The sequence below is a fragment of the Schistocerca nitens genome, chromosome 10, assembly GCF_023898315.1.
Source record: "Schistocerca nitens isolate TAMUIC-IGC-003100 chromosome 10, iqSchNite1.1, whole genome shotgun sequence".
Lineage (NCBI taxonomy): Eukaryota > Metazoa > Arthropoda > Insecta > Orthoptera > Acrididae > Schistocerca > Schistocerca nitens.
Genome location: NC_064623.1, coordinates 65635715 through 65658399, shown reverse-complemented (window position 1 = coordinate 65658399; position 22685 = coordinate 65635715). Strand labels below are relative to the sequence as shown.

General features: G+C 43.9%; 1 protein-coding gene and 1 non-coding gene across 2 annotated transcripts in view; both read right to left on the bottom strand.

Moving 5' to 3' along the window:
- The window catches only part of LOC126210262 (trichohyalin-like), a 255624-nt gene that overhangs the window by 198375 nt on the left and 34564 nt on the right, over positions 1 to 22685 (bottom strand). Inside the window, exon 2 of the mRNA XM_049939452.1 lies at positions 8364 to 8777. Within this exon, the coding sequence (XP_049795409.1) occupies positions 8364 to 8774 (411 nt within the window). The 5' untranslated portion in view covers positions 8775 to 8777. The remainder of the gene's footprint in view (positions 1 to 8363; positions 8778 to 22685) is intronic.
- Positions 13529 to 13603, bottom strand: Trnat-ugu (transfer RNA threonine (anticodon UGU)). Its single transcript has one exon. It is a non-coding gene; the product is annotated as a tRNA-Thr (tRNA).

Here is a 22685-nt window from a genome sequence, read left to right as displayed (position 1 = left end):
CATCGGTCACCGAATCTGTTGTTGAGAAGCGTACGAACACTTCGACTGAAATGTGCAGGAGCTCCATCGTGTTTGAACCACATGTTGTGTCGTATTTGTAAAGGCACATGTTCTAGCAGCACAGGTAGAGTATCCCGTATGAAATCATGATAACGTGCTCCATTGAGCGTAGGTGGAAGAACATGGGGCCCAATCGGGACATCACCAACAATGCCTGCCCAAACGTTCACAGAAAATCTGTGTTGATGACGAGATTGCACAATTGCGTGCGGATTCTCGTCAGCCCACACATGTTGATTGTGAAAATTTACAATTTGATCACGTTGGAATGAAGCCTCATCCGTAAAGAGAACATTTGCACTGAAATGAGGATTGACACATTGTTGGATGAACCATTCGCAGAAGTGTACCCGTGGAGGCCAATCAGCTGCTGATAGTGCCTGCACACGCTGTACCTGGTACGGAAACAACTGGTTCTCCTGTAGCACTCTCCATACAGTGACGTGGTCAACGTTATCTTGTACAGCAGCAACTTCTCTGACGCTGACATTAGGGATATCGTCAACTGCACGAAGAATTGCCTCGTCCATTGCAGGTGTCCTCGTCGTTCTAGGTCTTGCCCAGTCGCGAGTCATAGGCTGGAATGTTCCGTGCTCCCTAAGACGCCGATCAATTGCTTCGAACGTCTTCCTGTCGGGACACCTTCGTTCTGGAAATCTGTCTCGATACAAACGTACCGCGCCACGGCTATTGCGCGGTGCTAATCCATACATCAAATGGGCATCTGCCAACTCCGCATTTGTAAACATTGCACTGAGTGCAAAACCACGTTCGCGATTAACACAAACCTGTTGATGCTACGTACTGATGTGCTGGATGCTAGTACTGTAGAGCAATGAGTCGCATGTCAACACAAGCACCGAAGTCAACGTTACCTTCCTTCAATTGGGCCAACTGGCGGTGAATCGAGGAAGTACAGTACATACTGACGAAACTAAAATGAGCTCTAACATGGAAATTAAGCGTTTCCGGACACATATCCACATAACATCTTTTCTTTATTTGTGTGTGAGGAATGTTTCCTGAAAGTTTGGTCGTACCATTTTGTAACACCCTGTATAAGGTGAATCAAAAAAAAAAAAAAATGTTTACAAACAGAGATAGCATGTCTACATCTACAAAAATGTTCAAATATGTGTGAAATCTTATTGGATTTAACTGCTAAGGTCATCAGCCCCAAATTATCCTAAGGACAAACACACACACCCATGCCCGTGGGAGGACTCGAACCTCCGCCGGGACCAGCCGCACAGTCCATGACTGCAGCGCCTTAGACCGCTCGGCTAATCCCACGCGGCTCTACATCTACATGGTTACTCTGAAATTCACACTTAAGTGCTTGGCAGAGGGTTCATCACACAATTCCGAACTACTTCTCTACCATTGCACTATCGAATGGCGCGTGGCAAAAAGGAACACCTAAATCTTTCCGTTCGAGCTCTGATTTCTCTTATTTTATTGGCTCTGAGCACTATGGGACTTAACATCTATGGTCATCAGTCCCCTAGAACTTAGAACTACTTAAACCTAACTAACCTAAGGACAGCACACAACACCCAGCCATCACGAGGCAGAGAAAATCCCTGACCCCGCCGGGAATCGAACCCGGGAACCCGGGCGTGGGAAGCGAGAACGCTACCGCACGACCACGAGATGCGGGCTCTCTTATTTTATTATGATGATCATTTCTCCCTACATAGGTTGGTGCCAACAAAATATTTTCGCATTCGGAAGAGAAAGTTGGTAATTGAATTTTCGTAAATAGATCTCGCGGGAAAGAAAACCGCCTTTGTTTCAGTGACTGCTACCCCAACTCGCGCATCGTATCGGTGACACTCTCGCCCCTGTTGCGCGATAACACGAAACGGGCTGCCCTTCTTTGCACCTTTTCGATGTCCTCCGTCAATCCTACCTGGTAAGGATCCCACACTGCGCAGCAGTATTCCAGCAGAGTGTAATGTAGGCTGTCTCTTTAGTGGGTTTGTCGCATCTTCTAAGTGTGCTGCCAACAAAGCACAGTCTCTGTTTCGCCTTCTCCACAATATTATCTATGTGGTCTTTCCAATTTAAGTTGCTCGTAATTGTAATCCCTAGCTAGGTATATAGTCGAATTGACAGCCCTTAGATTTGTGCGATTTATCGTATACCAAAATTTATCGGATTTCGTTTAGTACCTTCTCACTTTTCTTTATTTAGTGTCAATTGCCACTTTTCGCACCATACGGAAATTCTCTCTAGAACATTTTGTAACCAATGTGCCACCTCGCTCTTTCGACAACGTTGCCATATCTCCATAACTCTGTTCATCATTTACATATATGAAGTAAAGCATATATGGAAATCAGAATTTCAGAAAGGTATATACGTAAACATCATATATACCATACAGAAATTCTCTCTAGAACATTTTGTAACCAATGTGCCACCTCGCTCTTTCGACAACGTTGCCATATCTCCATAACTCTGTTCATCATTTACATATATGAAGTAATGCATATATGGAAATCAGAATTTCAGAAAGGTATATACCTAAACAGGAGGACACCCTCAAATATACGCCAACGATGTAGTGGTCCTAACAGATAATGAAGAGGACTTCCAGAAAGTAATTTACCTACTGAAACAAATCAGTGCGAAATTTAACATGAAGCTCTCAGCAGAAGAAACTAAGATAATGACCTTTATATGGAAAAAACATATAAAAATAAAAGTAGTAATTGGCCAGAAGATTCTAGAACAAGTAAACCACATCAGTCACCTATGGTGGGAGTCGATATATGGCTACAGCAAAAATATAGAAATTAAGCTTAGTAAGTTCAGCTGGGTAGATACTCAAATTAAATTCTACGAAGCTGTTGCAATCCTCACACTGTTCTATGGAAGCGAGACCTCAGTATTTACCAAAAAGCAACGAAAACGTATTCAGGCACAATAAATGAAATTGCTGAGAAGGGTTAAAGGTTGCGTCATAGAAGAAAGACTGAGGAACCAAGATGTTAGAGAAGAAGTAAAGGTGTCTAATCTAAATGATGAATTGTAGATGACACAAGGAAGTGGAACCAACACCTACCAACAATGGAGAGTGAGAGACTCCCCTTAAAGGCCAGACATTCTAAGGGCGAAGGAAGGAAAAGCAGAGGTAGACTCTGGCGAAAATGTGTTTCTGGGAGCGTCACCAGCCCTGGATCAAATCAGCTCGGCGGATTAGCGACGAGGGTTCGGTGTGCCAGCCAAGCTAGATGCGGTGTTTAGGCGCTTTCCCACATGTCATGAGGTGAATACCAGGCTGGTTCCCACATTCCGCCTCAGACGCACTCTACGCAAACATTTCGAACACTTTCCCACACTTGGATAGAAGATTTACTTTATACACATGCAGAATGGGTTCAATACTACTGTTCTCGGGGGTGAATGGTGAATAGGAGACTGATTGTCCTTAGTTTTCTGGTCTCCTTAAAAGCTCAACCAGCGAATCAGATAGATGGGTACTGTAACACGCAATTGTGCCTAATACCTGAAGAGAAGAAGAAGAAGGAGGAGAAAATAAATTGTGAGAAATGCGAGGGCATTTCAAAAAGTAACAGTAAACTATCTGTATTGCAGTTAACATGTCAGGCATTTGAGACTCCCGGGAATTGAAGAAGCATGCTTTGAGAAAGTTTTGGTATAATCCTACAGATGTCATGACAAGCTGAATAGGAAAGGCGGATGAAACAAAATGGACGCATTCTTAGCTATGTGCAGCTTAGAAGAACAGCAAGCAGCAATACGATTTTTGTTGTTGGCGGCATGAAATCTGGACGAATCCATATAAGCATGTTGGAAAGATGTAGAGATAGCTCCATTAGTAAGAGAAGAGCGAACAAGTGGGTAGATGCCTTTAAAATGTGGACGTAACTAAGTCACAGATTAGCAACGGTCTGGTCGTCTCAGCACGGCCGTTACTGATGAGTATATGGGACACGCTGACGCTATGCTTCGTGCGAACGGGCGTATTTCTGTAGTAGCTTAGTATCACTGTCAGATGCCGTCATACCATTGTTGGTGAGGTTCTCAAGTACCGTTTTTCGTGTGCACGATGGGTGCCTAGGATGCGCATTGGTGAACACAGGATGATGCGTGTTCTGGCTCCACGTCGTTTCTGGCGCATCCTGAAGGACAGGACTTTCTGACACGTATCGTCACAGGACACGAAGCCTGGGTGCATCACCATGAACCAGAACGCAAAAGACAGTCTTCATAATGGCGACACACATCTTCTACAGCCAAGAGGAAATTTAAATCTCAGCCCTCTGCCGGAAAGCCCCTTTTCACCCTCTTTCTTTCTTTCTTTCGCTGACGCCATAGTCCCGCTGCGATCGCAGGGTCGGCGTGGTTACAACGGATTTGGCAATGTTAGTTTTAGGGATGGCCGGATGCCCTTCCTGCCGCCACCCCGTAACCCCCCCCCCCCCCCCCCCCCCGGACGGAATCGGTGTACCCCAACTGTCTGCATCTAGTGTAAACCGTGAAATAGTGCGGACGTGTTTCAAATGTCTGCGACGCGTGTGACTGAGGCGGAACGTGGGGACCAGTCCGGTATTCACTTAGCGGGATGTGGAAAACCGCCTAAAAACCGCATCCAGGCTGGCCAGCACACCGGCCCTCGTCGTTAATCCGCCGGGCGGATTCGATCCGGGGCCGGCGCGCCAGGAAGCAGCGCGTTAGCGCTCTCGGCTACCCTGACCCCTTTTCACCCTCTTCTGCTCGACGGTACTCCAATACCATATCAGAAAACAGTGAAGAACTTGGGTGTAACTTTGGATGAGCATCTCAACTGGGCGGAGAATACAGTCGCAGTGTGCCGAAAGACGTCTGCTTGTCTCTATGCTCTCAAAAAGTTTCGGAACATATTTCCACAGGACTTGAAACGCCAGCTCGTGCAAGCACTCGTTCTACCGAACCTCCACTATTGTGATGTGATTCAACAAGGCATGAGCAGTGAAAACAAAAGACGGCTAGAGCTAACCATGAATGCCTGTGTGCGTTACACCTGCAACATTCGCCGATACGATCATGTTAGTGCTTCATACTCCCAGCTAGGGTGGCTGCGGCCGGACAAATTGCGCGACTACCACACTCTATGTCTACTCCACCGACTCCTCGAGGCGCAAACACCCCAGTACCTTGCTTCAGAGATTAAAAACCTGTCATGTCATCATAATCGAAACACGAGGTCACTCTTATTTGGTATCCTAACTGTGCCCACTCACAAAACAAAAAATTTTGCAAACTCCTTCTCAGTTGCCGCTGTCCGCCTCTGGAACAAACTGCCCCTTACCTTGCGCAAAATTCAATCTCCTGCTGCTTTTAAGAAGAAGTTGAAGCATTTCCTACTATCATCCTTATAAAGTTCTCCACAAAATTAATGTACAAGGACAATCCCCTCATCTGTCAAATAGCAAAGCTAGCGTCTCCTATGTTGCTCCTGAGATGCCTTCCTCTTCATCTATCTCTATTAGCCACGCAATATTCTTTTCCTTTATATTTCCTTAATTATGTTTCATCATGTCTCTCTATTCTTCTCCTCCCTTCACCATGAGTCTCCCTCATACTCCCTGCTGCCAGCACTCTTATCTCAAATCTGTCTGTTCAATAATGTCTAATTATAACAGTACTTGTGATCTAAGAATATAAACTCTATATGTATGTATTTTTCCAGGTGTACCTTTCAAATTGTTTATTTCACTTTTTGTACTAGATGTAGTTTAACATGCCTACTAAAAGCATATGAATGTAAAATAAGTAGAATGCCTGGTTAGATGTAAGAGAGGGCCTGATGGCCCTAATCTTGCCAGGTTAAATAAATCAATAAATAAAATAAATAAATAAATAAATGGACCGATTTCGGAGCACTATTAGCAAAGAGGTGAAACAGTGAACAGTGCCCGGTAAAGTCCAATGTTTGAGAATTAGCTAAAGCCAACAATACGGAGCCGTCACAGAGGACTTCTGCCTAGAGGCGTTCTTCTCCTTGACGACAACGCGCGCCCCCACACAACCGCTGCATCTGTTGCCGTCATTCGGAGGCTGAGGTTTCAGGTGGTACTTCGCACCCCATACACCCATGATCTCTCTTACACAGAGTACCGTGTGTTTGGACCCCTAAAGGACGCTTTCAAAGGACGACGATTTGAAAGTGATGATGAGGTTCAAGAAATGGTGCACTCTTCGTTGCGGGCACAACCAGAAATCTTTTATTCGAATGGAATAGAATAAGCTGGTGCAACTATATGTGACATGATCCAAAAGAGGGTAGCTACGTTGACAAATGACATCTTGTTTGTACCTGTAAGTGAAATACATACTTCGCAAAACATAGTTTGCTGTTACGAGGCGTGTTTTTTAAGTAAGTACCGTTTTGAAATTAAAAAAAGACATGCTAACATATCCCAATAATTTTATTTTTACATAAAAGCCTGTACCTTAATCTACTTTTCTACATAATTTCCGTCCATACTGAGGCACTTGTCATAACGTTGTACCAGTTTTTGAATACCATCCTCTTAGAAGTCTGCCGCCTGACTTGTTAACCACTGCATCACCACTGTTTTGACTTCGTCATCGTCTTGAAGACGCTGACCGCCCACGTGTTTCTTCAATTGCAGGTACAGATGGTAGTCACTGGGCGCAAGATCGGGGCTGTACAGAGGATGATCTAGAGTTTCCCATCGAAAAGATGTGATGAGATCTTTGGTTTGATTTGCCACATGCGGACGGGCATTGTCTTGCATTAAAACGATGCCCTTACTCAACTTCCATGCACTGTTGCTTTGATTCTTGTGTGACGTAGGCCACCCATGATTCATCGCCCGTAACAATTTGGCTTAAGAAATTGTCACCGTCGTTGTGGTACCGCTCAAGGAAAGTCAATGCACTGTCTAAACATTTGGTTTTGTGCACATCCGTCAACATTTTCGGTACCCAACGTGCACACAATTTTCGGTAATTCAAGTGCTCGGTCACAATGCCATACAAAACACTACGAGAAACATTAGGAAAGTCATTTCGCAAGGAGGAAATCGTAAAGCGTCTGTTTTCTCTCACCTTATGGTCCACTACCTGCACCAAACTTTCATTAACGACCGTTGTTCATCATGCAGATTTGTGCGGCCATCTCTAAATGCTCTCACCCACTTTCTTACCATTCCATGACTCACAATGTTTTCTCCGTAAACTGGACAGATCTCACGATGAATATCGATCGCTTTTAGGCCTTTAGCACTAAGAAGTCTTATAACAGCCCGTACTTCACAGTCGGCGTGACTCACGATTATCGGACGCATCTTAAACACTCAGAACACAACGTAAGCAAGGAAGAATCAAACTGTAGTGGAGTCAGTGCGTAGATTAAGGTAAAGGCTTTCATGTAAAAATAAAATTATTGAGATATCTTAGGATGTCTTTTTTTAATTTCAAAACGCTACTTATTTAAAAAAAAGCCTCGTACTTTTTGAATCACCCTCATACAAACGTAGAGTAAGATAACCAAACTAAGCCCGTTGTTGTTGTTGTGGTCTTCAGTCCTGAGACTGGTTTGATGCAGCTCTCCTTGCTACTCTATCCTGTGCAAGCTTCTTCATCTCCCAGTACCTACTGCAGCCTACATCCTTCTGAATCTGCTTAGTGTATTCATCTCTTGGTCTCCCTCTACGATTTTTACCCTCCACGCTGCCCTCCAGTACTAAATTGGTGATCCATTGATGCCTCGGAACATGTCCTACCAACCGGTCCCTTCTTCTAGTCAAATTGTGCCACAAACTCCTCTTCTCCCCAATTATTCAATACCTCCTCATTAGTTATGTGATCTACCCATCTAATCTTCAGCATTCTTCGAAAGCATTTCGAAAGCTTCTATTCTCTTCTTGTCTAAACTATTTATCGATCATGTTTCACTTCCATACATGGCTACACGCCATACAAATACTTTCAGAAACGACTCCCTGACACTTTAATGTATACCCGATGTTAACAAATTTCTCTTCTTCAGAAACGATTTCCTTGCCATTGTCAGTCTACATTTTATATCCTCTCTACTTCGACCATCATCAGTTATTTTGCTTCCCAAATAGCAAAACTCCTTTACTACTTTAAGTGTCTCATTTCCTAATCTAATTCCCTCAGCATCACCCGACGTAATTCGACTACATTCCATTATCCTCGTTTTGCTTTTGTTGATGTAAAATAATAATAAGGCAAGGCGCATATATAATGAATAGGAAAAATTATTCAAGGTTAGAGCGTGCTGCAGATCTGGCGCTCACCTGCGAGGCGCTGCTGTCCAGCGGGATATCCCAGAGGCCGTCCTCGCCAGCCCTGCCCTCCTGGCTCTCCCTCAGGATGCGGTCCCTCTCCTGGAGATCCTCCTGGAGGCGTCGCTCTTGCTCGGCCTCCGCGCGGCGCCTCTCCTTGCTGCCGCGCCTATTCAGAAGTCCCGACCCAAAGGGCGAAGTCCCGGTGCCGGACCGCTTCTTCTCCTTTGGAGACTTCTCCTTTTGGGGCTTCTCCTTCTGGGGCTTCGCCTTTGGGGACTTGTCCTTGGACGAGCGCTTGGCGGACACCTTGACCACCGGCTCCTCGTTCAGGTCGGTTTCGAGGCTCTCGCGGCTCGCGCGAGTGCTCGCGGACCCGCCCGGCTTCTTAGGCCGGGCTCCACTGAATAAGTTCTTAAACATTTCCTGAGGAAGGAAAGAAAAACACTGCGTGATGTAGTGGAAGGTTGGACAGTAATGGTCAGTGGCTTCTAAATTTTGCCATTACTGGCAGTACTTGCTACGCCACTGTTGTGTCAGCGATGCAGGAGCAAGACTATTCATGTTAGTTTGAATCAAAACAATAGCGCATATCTGGGCAGTAGCAAGCTATCTCGTTGGGTTTTTCTGCACATACTGAATTGTAGAGTGCTGTGTATTATATACAGCGTGAAAAGTATTTAAACCGACAAACTCGAGGAGGTTGTAGGGGACATCAAAACAAATATTTTTCCCTGATGTCATTTTTTCCTATCAGGGACATTTAAACCGGTAGAGGAAGATTTCTCTGGCGGCAAATGAATTAAACCAACAAACACTTTTCCATTTTTTATGATCAAGGGATAACACATTAACACAACCCAATTTCAATTACAGTGGATTTTCAATAATGCCTCGATTGACACGTAAACAAAGGTTACACCGTCGAATCATGTTCTGCCCGACCCTGGCAAAAACCCCAGGAGTATCCTGAATTGCTCCTGCTGCTGCTACTATCCGGGCAACCAGATCCTCTTCTGATGCAACAGGAGTTGCGTAAACAAGGTTGCGCATCTCTCCCCACGCAAAAAAGTCCAGAGGGGATATATCTGGGGATCGAGCAGGCCACCTCTGTCAATCCACGTTTCTGCGAACCGTTTTGTCCAGGAATCGACGCACACGACGACTGAAATGTGCCGGCGCCCCGTCATGTTCGAACCACATGCCTTGTAGGAAGCGGGACGTCTTCCAGCAATTCTGGCAATGCTCTGGCGAGAAAATTGTAATAGTGCCTGCCATTTAATGGCCTAGGTAGAAGATACGGCCCAATTAAACAGTCCCCAACAACACCGACCCACACATTAACGCAGAACCGCACTTGATGAGCGCTAGTAATTGTGGCATGTAGGTTATCCGCACTCCAAACATGCGAATTGTGCATGTTGAACACTCCATCACGCCCGAACGTTGTTCCATCGGTAAACAACACAGAGGATGGAAATGTAGGTACCACTGCGAAAACTGTGCTCTGGGTGGATTATCAACTGGTTCCAGGTTGTGGACACGCTGTAAGTGAAATGCACGTAACAATTGCTCTCTAAGGACTGTTCGTACATGCATCTGATTGATCCCCATGTTACGTGCAATTGCACGAGTGCTGATTGAAGGATCCCGCTCCACATGCTCCAAGACAGCTTCCTCAAATTGAAGCGTTCTTTACCGTACGACGACATCCCTGCCCAGGTAATCTGCTAAATGACCCGGTCTCACGCAGACGTTGGTACACAGCAGAAAAGGACGTATGATGCGGGATACGGCGATTAGGATATTGTTGTTGAATTACCGGCTGTGCAGCTCGTCCGTTGTGGTGCGCTACGTAGTACGCACCAACCATATCAGTGTACTCACTCCAGGTGTATCGCTCCATTAGTAAACAGAGACAACGCGCTACTACATTGGTGGACAGCAGTTGCCTGTGACTGAAGAGTGTAATACGCCCTCTAACAACTGAAGATCGTAATAAGGCCTCTAACAACTGAAGAGCGTGACACGGCCTCCACCGGTTTAAATAATCCTCATAGGAAAAAATGACATTAGGGGAAGTATTTGTTTTCATGTCCCCTATAACCTTCCTGAGTTTATCTGTTTAAATACTTTTCACTCTGTATATATTACACCCTAAATTGTGAGTTGACAAACCAGAATAACTCGAAAACTAGGCTTAACGCGAAAAAATGTGTAGAGTCCAATGTTGAGTATTTTCGAGGGGGAAACCTGCTGGTGCTAAAATTATCCAGCCACCCCAGCCTCCTGGGGGTGGAGCGGGAGGCAACTTTAAAATTTCAAATGGGAGCCCCCATTTTTTATTGCAGAATCAGATTCTACATAACAAACTACGTACATTTTGTCTTAAACACTTGTTTTGATTCTTGGTTGTTGGCGCTGTAATCCAAAAAATCCATGTTCTCATTTTTGCGTGGAAAATGTTTACGGATAATTAAAAAATACTTATTGACTTCGTAAATTTTGATTCGCTAAAACTAAAACTGTCCCTCTCTCCTCATAGGGTGGGGTTTGAGAGAGAGGGATTAGAGTTTTACAAATGTTGACCCACATATTAATTTTTTCTGCAGATTCGAATAAGTTTTGTTTGTTTTGTGGTCATGAGGCCACACAACTTTTAATTATGAAACAAATCATCTGACTAGCTAACTAACTAACCAAACATACAACTTACTATCAAGTGAACTCATTAACTCGCAGAGTAAACAAAGTAATAGACTAACTGAGGAAAATGGTTCAAATGGCTCTGAGCACTATGCGACTTAACTTCTGAGGTCATCAGTCGCCTAGAACTTAGAACTAATTAAACCGAACTAACCTAAGGACATCACACACATCCATTCCCGAGGCAGGATTCGAACCTGCGACCGTAGCGGTCGCTCGGCTCCAGACTGTAGCGCGTAGAACCGCATGGCCACTCCGGCCGGAACTGAGGAAAAGAGTAACCCACTCGCTAAGTAAAGATGAACATATATCCCGTTTAAGACCTGGTGATCCTGAAAAAGAACGATTGGTTTCGTTTTATTGTTGATTATTTGCAAATACTTGAAAGTAAATGAATTTCGGGGTGCTTGTTTCCATTGGGTCCGTAACCATTTTCCACGCAAAAATGAGAACGTGGATTTTCTTGAATTACAGCGCTAACTACCAAGAATCAAATAAATGTTTAAGACAAGATGTACGTAGTTTGTTATGTAGAATCTGATTCTGCAATAAAAAATGGGGGCTCCCATTTGAAATTTTAAAGTTGCCTCCCGCTCCACCCCCAGGGGGCTGCGGTGGCGGGCTAATTTTAGCACCAGCAAATGTCCTCCTCGAAAATAATCAACTTTGGATTCTACACATTTTTTCGTGTGAAGCTCATTTTTCGAGTTATTCTGGTTTGTCAACTTAAAATTTACGTGCGCGCGCGCACGTGTGTGTGTGTGTGTGTGTGTGTGTGTCCAAAAGGATAGACGCCATTTTGATTCACCAGCCATTATGAATTAAGACACAAAGGAATTACAGACATTGGCTGCGAGGAGGCATTGGCTGAAGTCTATGGGGAAAGTTGAAAATTCGTGCCATACAGGGATTCGAATCTGGGTCTCCTACTTACGAGGCAGATGCTCCGACCACTGAACGATCAGGAGGCACTGGCCATTGCAACTGCATGGAGAGCTATCCTAGCGCGTCTCCCATTAGACCCAAATTCTCAAGTTATCCATACGCTGTGAAAGTATTGCCCCTTGTCTTTACTCGGGGCATTTTGGCGATTTCCGTAAATATAAGACATTTATTGCATATTTACATACAACTGATATAAAGCCTGTCACAATGTCTGGTCAGAGCAACAACAATGGGAATGTTAAAGACGGCAGCAGTACATTTGTACTGAATCGTAAAAAGCAATTACAGCTTGTACCTGACAAAATAGATGACATATAAATTTAATTTTTTCTGCTTTTTTTTAGCAGACCAAGAGGGAGAAGACACAACATAAATGTGATGAAAATAACGTAGTGACGCCCTAGAAAAAGTCAGAATTCTTGAAATGACAGACAGTGAATCAAGTGAAAAAAAATTTAGTACCAAGAAGAGACATCGGGAAACGAAGAGGTGGCCACCCTGTTTCAGAAAATATTCTGTTTGTTCCAAGAACATTCAGTTATGAACGAGAAACAGTACTGTACGATCATGTTCAAAATTTAAATAGCACCTTAACCTGAAATACTGATGACAAACTGCTTAATAAACTAGGTATGCTGATGGACAAGTTCAATTTTATAACTATTTACGATTCAGTTAAAATATTTTTGCAGAAAACATGACTTGTTTCGACATTACTATTCCATTTCCAGTACAGTAGTCATTAAATGTTAACGAATATATTGCAAAACGTGGAAGAAGTATTCAAAAATGAACAAAAGTGCATTCTTATGGCATCGAGTTTTATGATTTTACTAACTGACAAATATGGCATTACGTGGACATTCATGCTGCCGGTTTTCTATTAGAAACGAAAACAAAAACTGAACCGTGTTTTTAATATAATACTGTAAGACTTTCATTTCATGTATTCATGAAAACACCTTTCAAATTATTGAACAGTCATACAAAGAAATATGTGTAATGTTCAAAAATTGAGAGTATTCAAATGGAGAGATGTAATAAGCAAAATACAAATTCTCTGTAATCTTTATTTAACTCTTAACCTGATCATAAACAACATTACTAATTACATGTCCAGGAGGTATAATGAAGAGCGTCAATAGGAAAGAAGTAATAAATTTAAATATGGTGTATGATATGGCAGTTTTCACGCTTGTTATTATTTATGATGTCGTACCTCCTGAACTAGGATAGGCAGGTGGTTCTTACCCGACAGCGATTTTTGGTTGACAGTAAGGAACGTGTACCAAGTTTGGTTGATATCGGTCAGTGGTTTAGCAGGAGATGTGAAACTCACACACATACATTTTTGTAGTATGTATGGGTTAAGTAACATTCCAAGATGCTGCTACTCCAGGCGGGTGTAAAATGATTGTGCATACGGGAAATAATAAACGCTAAAATGAAGTGAAATGATAATTAAATGGACACCCTAGCTGCAAACAGGCGTATATGTACTTCATTGGGGACATGTTGAAAATGTGTGCCCCGACCGGGACTCGAACCCGGGATCTCCTGCTTACATGGCAGACGCTCTATCCGTCTGAGCCACCGCGGGCACGAAGGATAGTGCGTCTGCACGGACTTATCCCTTGCACGCCCCCCGTGAGATTCACATTCCCAACATGTCCACACCACTACATTCGTAGTGCGCCATGTAAACAGGAGATCCCGGGTTCGAGTCCCGGTCGGGGCACACATTTTCAACATGTCCCCAATGAAGTACATATACGCCTGTTTGCAGCTAGGGTGTCCATTTAATTATCATTTCATTTCTAGCAAAGCTGCATAGTCATCCACGGTAACTGTTCTTTCGGGAACAGATACTACCGTCATATATAGCTAAAATGAAGATTTGGCCCTGTCTGACTATCCCGTGAAGCAGATCTTAGAATCCCTTAATTCTATAAATTAAAATCTAGACATAAATGAATGATGAAGGCAACTAATCCTACTAAATGATAAACGTTGTTCCTGCTTATATAGTTAATGTAGATTAAAAAAACCTTTATATTACAAAGATTTAGGAACCAGGTTTTAAATTGTAAGACATTTCCAGGGGCAGATGTGGACTCTGACCACAATCTATTGGTTATGACCTGTAGATTAAAACTGAAGAAACTGCAAAAAGGTGGGAATTTAAGGAGATGGGACCTGGATAAACTGAAAGAACCAGAGGTTGTACAGAGTTTCAGGGAGAGCATAAGGGAACAATTGACAGGAATGGGGGAAAGAAATACAGTAGAAGAAGAATGGGTAGCATTGAGGGATGAAGTAGTGAAGGCAGCAGAGGATCAAGTAGGTAAAAAGACGAGGGCTAGTAGAAATCCTTGGGTAACAGAAGAAATATTGAATTTAATTGATGAAAGGAGACAATATAAAAATGCAGTAAATGAAGCAGGCAAAAAGGAATACAAACGTCTCAAAAATGAGATCGACAGGAAGTGCAAAATGGCTAAGCAGGGATGGCTAGAGGACAAATGTAAGGATGTAGAGGCTTATCTCACTAGGGGTAAGATAGATACTGCCTACAGGAAAATTAAAGAGACCTTTGGAGATAAAAGAACCACTTGTATGAACATCAAGAGTTCAGATGGAAACCCAGTTCTAAGCAAAGAAGGGAAAGCAGAAAGGTGGAAGGAGTATATAGAGGGTCTATACAAGGGCGATGTACTTGAGGACAATATTATGGAAATGGAAGAGGATGTAGATGAAGATGAAATGGGAGATACGATACTGCGTGAAGAGTTTGACAGAGCACTGAAAGACCTGAGTCGAAACAAGGCCCCCGGAGTAGACAACATTCCATTGGAACTACTGACGGCCTTGGGAGAGCCAGTCCTGACAAAACTCTACCATCTGGTGAGCAAGATGTATGAAACAGGCGAAATATCCTCAGACTTCAAGAAGAATATAATAATTCCAATCCCAAAGAAAGCAGGTGTTGACAGATGTGAGAATTACCGAACGATCAGTTTAATAAGCCATAGCTGCAAAATACTAACGCGAATTCTTTACAGACGAATGGAAAAACTAGTAGAAGCCGACCTCGGGGAAGATCAGTTTGGATTCCGTAGAAATACTGGAACACGTGAGACAATACTGACCTTACGACTTATCTTAGAAGAAAGATTAAGGAAAGGCAAACCTACGTTTCTAGATTTGTGGACTCAGAGAAAGCTTTTGACAATGTTGACTGGAATACTCTCTTTCAAATTCTAAAGGTGGCAGGGGTAAAATACAGGGAGCGAAAGGCTATTTACAATTTGTACAGAAACCAGATGGCAGTTATAAGAGTCGAGGGACATGAAAGGGAAGCAGTGGTTGGGAAGGGAGTAAGACAGGGTTGTAGCCTCTCCCCGATGTTATTCAATCTGTATATTGAGCAAGCAGTAAAGGAAACAAAAGAAAATTTCGGAGGAGGTATTAAAATCCATGGAGAAGAAATAAAAACTTTGAGGTTCGCCGATGACATTGTAATTCTGTCAGAGACAGCAAAGGACTTGGAAGAGCAGTTGAACGGAATGGATCGTGTCTTGAAGGGAGGATATAAGATGAACATCAACAAAAGCAAAACGAGGATAATGGAATGTAGTCGAATTAAGTCGGGTGATGTTGAGGGTATTAGATTAGGAAATGAGACACTTAAAGTAGTAAAGGAGTTTTGCTATTTGGGGAGCAAAATAAGTGATGATGGTCGAAGTAGAGAGGATATAAAATGTAGACTGGCAATGGCAAGGAAAGCGTTTCTGAAGAAGAGAAATTTGTTAACATCGAGTATAGATTTAAGTGTCAGGAAGTCATTTCTGAAAGTATTTGTATGGAGTGTAGCCATGTATGGAAGTGAAACATGGACGGTAAATAGTTTGGACAAGAAGAGAATAGAAGCTTTCGAAATGTGGTGCTACAGAAGAATGCTGAAGATTAGATGGGTAGATCACATAACTAATGAGGAGGTACTGAATAGGATTGGGGAGAAGAGGAGTTTGTGGCACAACTTGACCAGAAGAAGGGATCGGTTGGTAGGACATGTTCTGAGGCATCAAGGGATCACCAATTTAGTATTGGAGGGCAGCGTGTAGGGTAAAAATCGTAGGGGGAGACCAAGAGATGAATACACTAAGCAGATTCAGAAGGATGTAGGTTGCATTAGGTACTGGGAGATGAAGAAGCTTGCACAGGATAGAGTAGCATGGAGAGCTGCATCAAACCAGTCTCAGGACTGAAGACCACAACAACAACAACATTACAAAGTTTACATTTCCTAAGTAAAATTACTAATCAATTGCCCAACTCTGCCCCATATTATGGCTGCGCGGTCTAATATCAATAACGTGAAATGACTGACATCATGTACGTACCAAATACTAGAAGACACTACTTTCAAATATGATCTGCGATGGTGTGGAACCTCAGTGGAAACAAACTAACGTGATCACAGTTGTTTAGCTTTTATAGCCCTAATAAGCCGAAGCAGTTTGCGATATCACCATATGTACTGCGTTCGCTGCTTCGAAGTGACGGTTCTCGTACTCGTCTGCGACGATGGAAGAACTCCAGCCACAAATAAACGCTTTCAGACACTAGGACGGCAGAACGCGATCCTCTGACTAATATACTCTAATATTGTCTTCTCCTCTCTGTGTCTTACAGACGGGAAACGCGAACTCCCAGCCACAAGGACCGAGTTCAGATTACGTCTCAACGTAAGTAAAGGCAGAGGAAATGCTCTCAATTACTGAACGCTGCGTACCCAACGACGACTTCCCACTTGGAGGTGAAGTCCAGAATCGTATAGGTTCGCAGCAGTACACTGGCTAACTCTTCTAACTCTAAACTCTCCTGAGAGCAAAGACAGCAAGTCTGTCTGTACCAACAAAGCTGATATCGAGCGACCGTCACACATGGGCGCCCACAACCGAAGACCTCGTCTCTCCGCCGCTGGCTTCCCAGCAAGGCTCGGCTCCCCACCATCGTAATTCCGAAAACGAATCATATTCCCGAAACCACGGAATATTGTCCCTCTCTACAGATTCTTCCGAACGCCGAACAACCATATTTTAGTCTTTTTTCGTCCAGCGGGGAAAGTTTGAAAGGAAAAACCTATACTCGTACAATGGTACGCTTCTGACAAGGGAACCTCCCCATCGCACCACCCTCAGATTTAGTTATAATTTGGCACAGTGGATACGCCTTGAAAAACTGAACACAGGTCAATCGAGAAAACAGGAAGAAGTTGTGTGGAACTATGAAAAAAATATGCAAAATATACAAACTGAGTAGTCCATGGGCAAGATAAGCCACTTCAACGACAGTACGAGCTCAGGAGCGCAGTGGTCCTGTGGTTAGAGTGAGCAGCTGCGCAACGAGGGGTCCTTGGTTCAAGTCTTTCCTCGAGTGAAAATTTTAATTTTTTTATTTTCGCGAAGTTATGATCTGTCCGTTCGTTCATTGACGTCTCTGTTCACTGTAATAAGTTTAGTGTCTGTGTTTTGCGACCGCACCGCAAAACCGTGCGATTAGTAGACGAAAGGACGTTCCTCTCCAATGGGAACCGAAAACATTTGATCGCAAGATCATAGGTCAACCGATTCCTCCACAGGAAAACACGTCTGATATATTCTATACGACACTGGTGACGGCATGTGCATCACATGACAGGAATATGTTGTCGACTCACCTAACTTGTACACTTGGCGAATGGGTAAAAAGATTCTTCTACCTTGCCTGATTTAGGTTTTCTTGTGTATGTGATAATCACTCCTAAAAAGTGATGAAAACATAAGAGTTTGTCAGATAATAATTGTCTGAAAATAAAAAATTAAACTTTTCTCTCGAGAGAAGACTTGAACCGACGACCTCTCGCTCCGCAGCAGCTCACGCTAACCACGGGACCACGGCGCTCCTGAGCTCGTACTGTCGTTGAAGTGGCTTATCTTGCGCATGGACTACTCAGTATATATATTTTGCTTATTTTTTTCATAGTTCCACACAACTTCTTCCTGTTTTCTCGATTGATCTGTGTTCAGTTTTTCAAGGCCTATCCACTGTGTCAACTTATAAACAAATCTGAGGGGGGTGCAATGGGGAGGTTCCCTTGTGAGTAAAAATCCTTGGAAATAACCCAGCCTGCGTGGTTTCCGAGGTGCCGCTTCTTCGTTCCTCTCACCTGCGCTCAAAATTTTCAGAGTTCGGAAGTATTATCCGGTTGTCTAGCTACTTCCTGTGTTTAAGCAGGACCAACACCTGTGCTGGCCTTTCACCCAGAGCTTGAGTTCTGCCTGCCGTTTCATCTCCATTGTCGCTCCAACCTCTACTAGTATGATAATAAAGACACTCCGTCACATTTCATGCAATAAGTGTTAACAATTATTTGCAATGCATACGTGACAATGCCAGTCTCCTTTAAATATTCATATATACAACATACAATCTGTGGTGTCACAGCCAGACACCACACGTGCTAGGTGGTAGCTTAAATCGGCCGCGGTCCTGTAGTACATGTCGGACCCGCGTGTCGCCACTGTGTGATCGCAAACCTAGCGCCACCACAAGGCAGGTCTCGAGAGACTGACTCGAACTCAGCCCAGTTGTACGGACGACAGAGCTAGCGACTAGACGTACGAAGCCTTTCTCTCTCATTAGCCGAGAGACAGAATAGCCTTCAGCTAAGTTAATGGCTACGAACTAGCAAGGCGCCATTAGCCTTACAGTGATTGTAATTAAAGTCTCCTTTGTGCGATGTACCACAATGAGTTATTAAAGATAAGTATGATACCAGCTACGTACTTTTCTTCATAGCATTAATTACGTATCCTGTTCCAGTACTTCACGCCCGTCTGCGTTAGTCTAGCGTGCCTTTTAAGCCACCTCTATCTACAAGGTGTTGGCCCAGCTGCCGACACATCACAATCTATCAAATGATACCTAATTGTGGTTGTAGTTCACGGCAAAGCATGTCGATGAGTACTTGTAAGGTGCGAAATTATAGCCACCTTACAACATATCTTACTAATGATCTGGGAAATTACATTTTTCTAGAGACATATGAGTCTCAACTTATCTTCGATAAGGATAGAGCTGAAGAAATGAATTAAATTTTGTGTCAAGTTCGAGACTTGAACCTGGGTCTCCTGTTTACTATGCAGATGTGCTAACCAGTACATCACTGTAACTCCTTGTTACCGCAGCTAATCGAGTGACCTCCCTAACACAAACTTCAGTTCACACCTTCAGCCCATGTTCCCCTTCTTAAGTCGTCAGTATTGTCGAGGCTCTCCGATATTGGAAAAGCATCCCAGCTTTGTACATAATGGGGAAGTCCTGAGTGTACCTCAGACTTAGTTGATCTACTGATCTCACGGAATGACATTTTCCTGGAGACATACGAGTCTCAGTTTTATCTTCTGTAAGGACATAAGCTGTAGACTATTGTTTAGCGCGAAGAATATTCCAATACAACCCACAGATAATTTTATTATTTAGAAAGTCCGCCACGGTAGCTGAATGGTCGCCGGCACGGTAGCTCAGCGTGTTCGGTCAGCGGGCTGCTCGCCCTCTGTAGTAAAAAAACTGCGTAAAGGAATCAACGATCAACCTGAAGGGATGTCTTGTGACGTCCACCCAGACCGAATGCAACGAACAATACCGAACAAAAAGGAAGGAAAAAAAGTGGTCAGCGTGACGGATTGCCGTCCTACGGACCCGGGTTCGATTCCCAGCTGGTTCGGGGATTTTTTCCGCTCGGGGACTGGGTGTTGTGCTGTCTTTATCATCATTTCATCCCCATCCGGCGCGCAGGTCGCCCAATGTGGCGTCGAATGTAATAAGGCGGCCGGACCTGCCCCGAAAGGGGCCTCCCGGCCCAAGGCGCCAAACGCTCATTTCCATTATTTAGAAGAACCTTATGATGTGTCGGCAGAAGTGCCAACACTGTGTTGTTTGAGGAAGCCGAAATGCACGCTATAAACTCACGCAGGCTGGCGTGAGGTCTGAAACAGGATACTTAATGAATGCTATAAAGAAAAGTACGTAGCTTCTGGAATACTTAACTTTAATCCATAATTGGTGAACATTGGTCTTGTTACTGTACATGCTTCATTACATACATAGCAAAGGAGAAATGGCGCCTTGCTAGGTCGTAGCAATTGACTTAGCTGAAGGCTATGCTAACTGTCGTCTCGGCAAATGAGAGCGTAATTCTCAGTGAACCTTTCCTAGCAACGTCGGCTGTACAACTAGGGCGAGTGCTAGTAAGTCTCTCGAGACCTGCCGTGTGGTGGCGCTCGGTCTGCGATCACTGACAGTGGCGGCACGCGGGTCCGACATGTACTAATGGACCTCGGCCGATTTAAAGCTACCACCTAGCAAGTGTGGTGTCTGGCGGTGACACCACACCTTCATTTCCAGTGTTCCCCGACCTTCCCCTACAGCAAGAAAGCTGTACAAAGGAATATATTTTTACGAGGGCGGTTCAGAAAGTAACCTCCGATCGGTCACAGTGCGGGTTGTGGGGGGAGTAGCGACGCCATCTGTGCGTTTACGCACTCAACAGGTCAGTCGGCATCAAGGCGTGGTCGAGTGAACGTCGTACCTGCGCTAGTTTAGTTTTTGTGGCAGTTTGAAATGTGTGCTGCAATAGAAAACCCCGCCAAATGTGAAGTGCGTGCTGTCATAAGGTTTTTTACAGCCAAAGGATATTCTGCAGCAGCTATTCGTCGTGAGCTTTGTGCCATGTACGGACCAAGAGTTATGAGTGAAGGAGTTGTCCGTGAATGGGTACGTTTATTTAAAAGTGGACGAGAAAACGTTCATGATGAAGAGAGGAGTGGTAGACCATCATTGGTGACTGACGAACTCGTTCAGACAGTTGATGCAAAAGTTCGTGGAAATCGACGTTTCTCAATGTCGGAGTTGTCTACTGGTTTTCCACAGATTTCTAAGACTCTCTTGTACGAGATAGTGACAGCAAGATTGGCTCCAGGCACAAGCGGGTGATTTTTATGCAGAAGGAATTTCAAAGCTTGTGAAGAGATGCGATAAGTGCCTCAATCGCTATGGAGACTATGTAGAAAAATAGTGCAAAGATGTAGTTGTAAGATGTATATATTAAAATATTTTTATTTAACTTGGTGTATTTTTTTAAATCAACCGGAGGTTACTTTCTGAACGGCCCTCGTATTTCTTTTCCATAGGCTAAGTCCCGTTGCCGGACACACGATCAGGCAGTAAAACACATTACTCTACCATCTAACAGTCGTTGCCTTTATGAAGTGTTGCGGCGACAGCTCACCTAGGGCACGTTGTGTGGTGGCTACGGATCTTCCCATGTCAGTTTTGTAGAATGAGATATGGAGGAAACAAAGCACACCTACACACGAAACAAAACTTAGAATTCAATAAGGCGTGTGTTTTTCATCACCAAACGTTCTAATTTTCATTCGTTCATACTGAGGCTTGCATCAATTTCAGACTGATTTACTCACGATCTACGACACTTAACACTGTGTCGTTTTATACCAGCACTGAACGCCATCAGGTAAAGCAGTATTAGAAACTGTATATGCAGGGTTATTAATACAGGGTGACAATTATTGAATTGTATGAAATAAAATCGTCAGAACTTCTGAGTGGTTTGCGTTAGGACATTCAAACCGCACGGTTGTCCATGTGGCATGACAGGAATTACTATTCGCATGCACGGTTTGGTTTAGCGACGTAGCCCACTTTCATTTGGATGGGTGCGTCAACAAGGAAAATTGGTGCATTTGGGGGACTCAGAACCCGCATTTCGCGATCGAGAAGTCTCTTGACCCTAAACGGGTGACTGCGTGGTGTATACGGAATAATTGGTATGATACTCGTCTTCCTCGATATGACTGCCGAACGATATGTGAAGGTTTTCGAAGATGATCTCATCCCCATTATTCAAAGTGACCCTGATTATGACTTGGTTCATGGAATACGGAGCTCGACCCCGTCGAAGCAGGAGAGTGTTTGATGGCCTGGAGATGCTCTTTGGGGACCGCATTCTGGCTCTGGCACACCCAGAGGCCACTGGCATGGGCCCCGATTGTGCCGCCATATTCACCGGATATGAATGCGACTACTTTTCGTGGAGCTATATTAAAGAAAAAAGAGTACAACAATAATCCCAAAACCATTGCTGAGCTGAAAACAGCCATTTAGGAGGTCATCGACAGCGTCGATGTTCCGACACTTCAGCCGGTCATGCAGAATTTCGCTATTCGTCTGCGCCACATCACCGCCAATGATAGCAGGCGTATCGAGTATCTCATAAGCTAAATCCGAATATCTGTAGTGGCGTTTACATGTTGAATGAAGTGTGTGTACGCCGTAGTTTGTAACTAATTTATGCTTTTTTTCATACAGTTCACTAATTGTCATCCAGTAAGTACCTCTGGGCTTTCAGAGGAGAACTGCATGAAAACTGCAGGACCTTCAGGAAACAGACATTTATCGTCGGAGACAGCGTCTCTTCAAGTTTTTAACTCTCATTGGGTCACCGTTTGTGACGCGGCAAATGTCAGTAGGTCCTGTAATTCGCTGGCACGAATTGCCCGTGCAGGAACCAAAGCAACACGCTTCCGTTCATTCAGTTGCCTGCTGCAGGTGCGAACT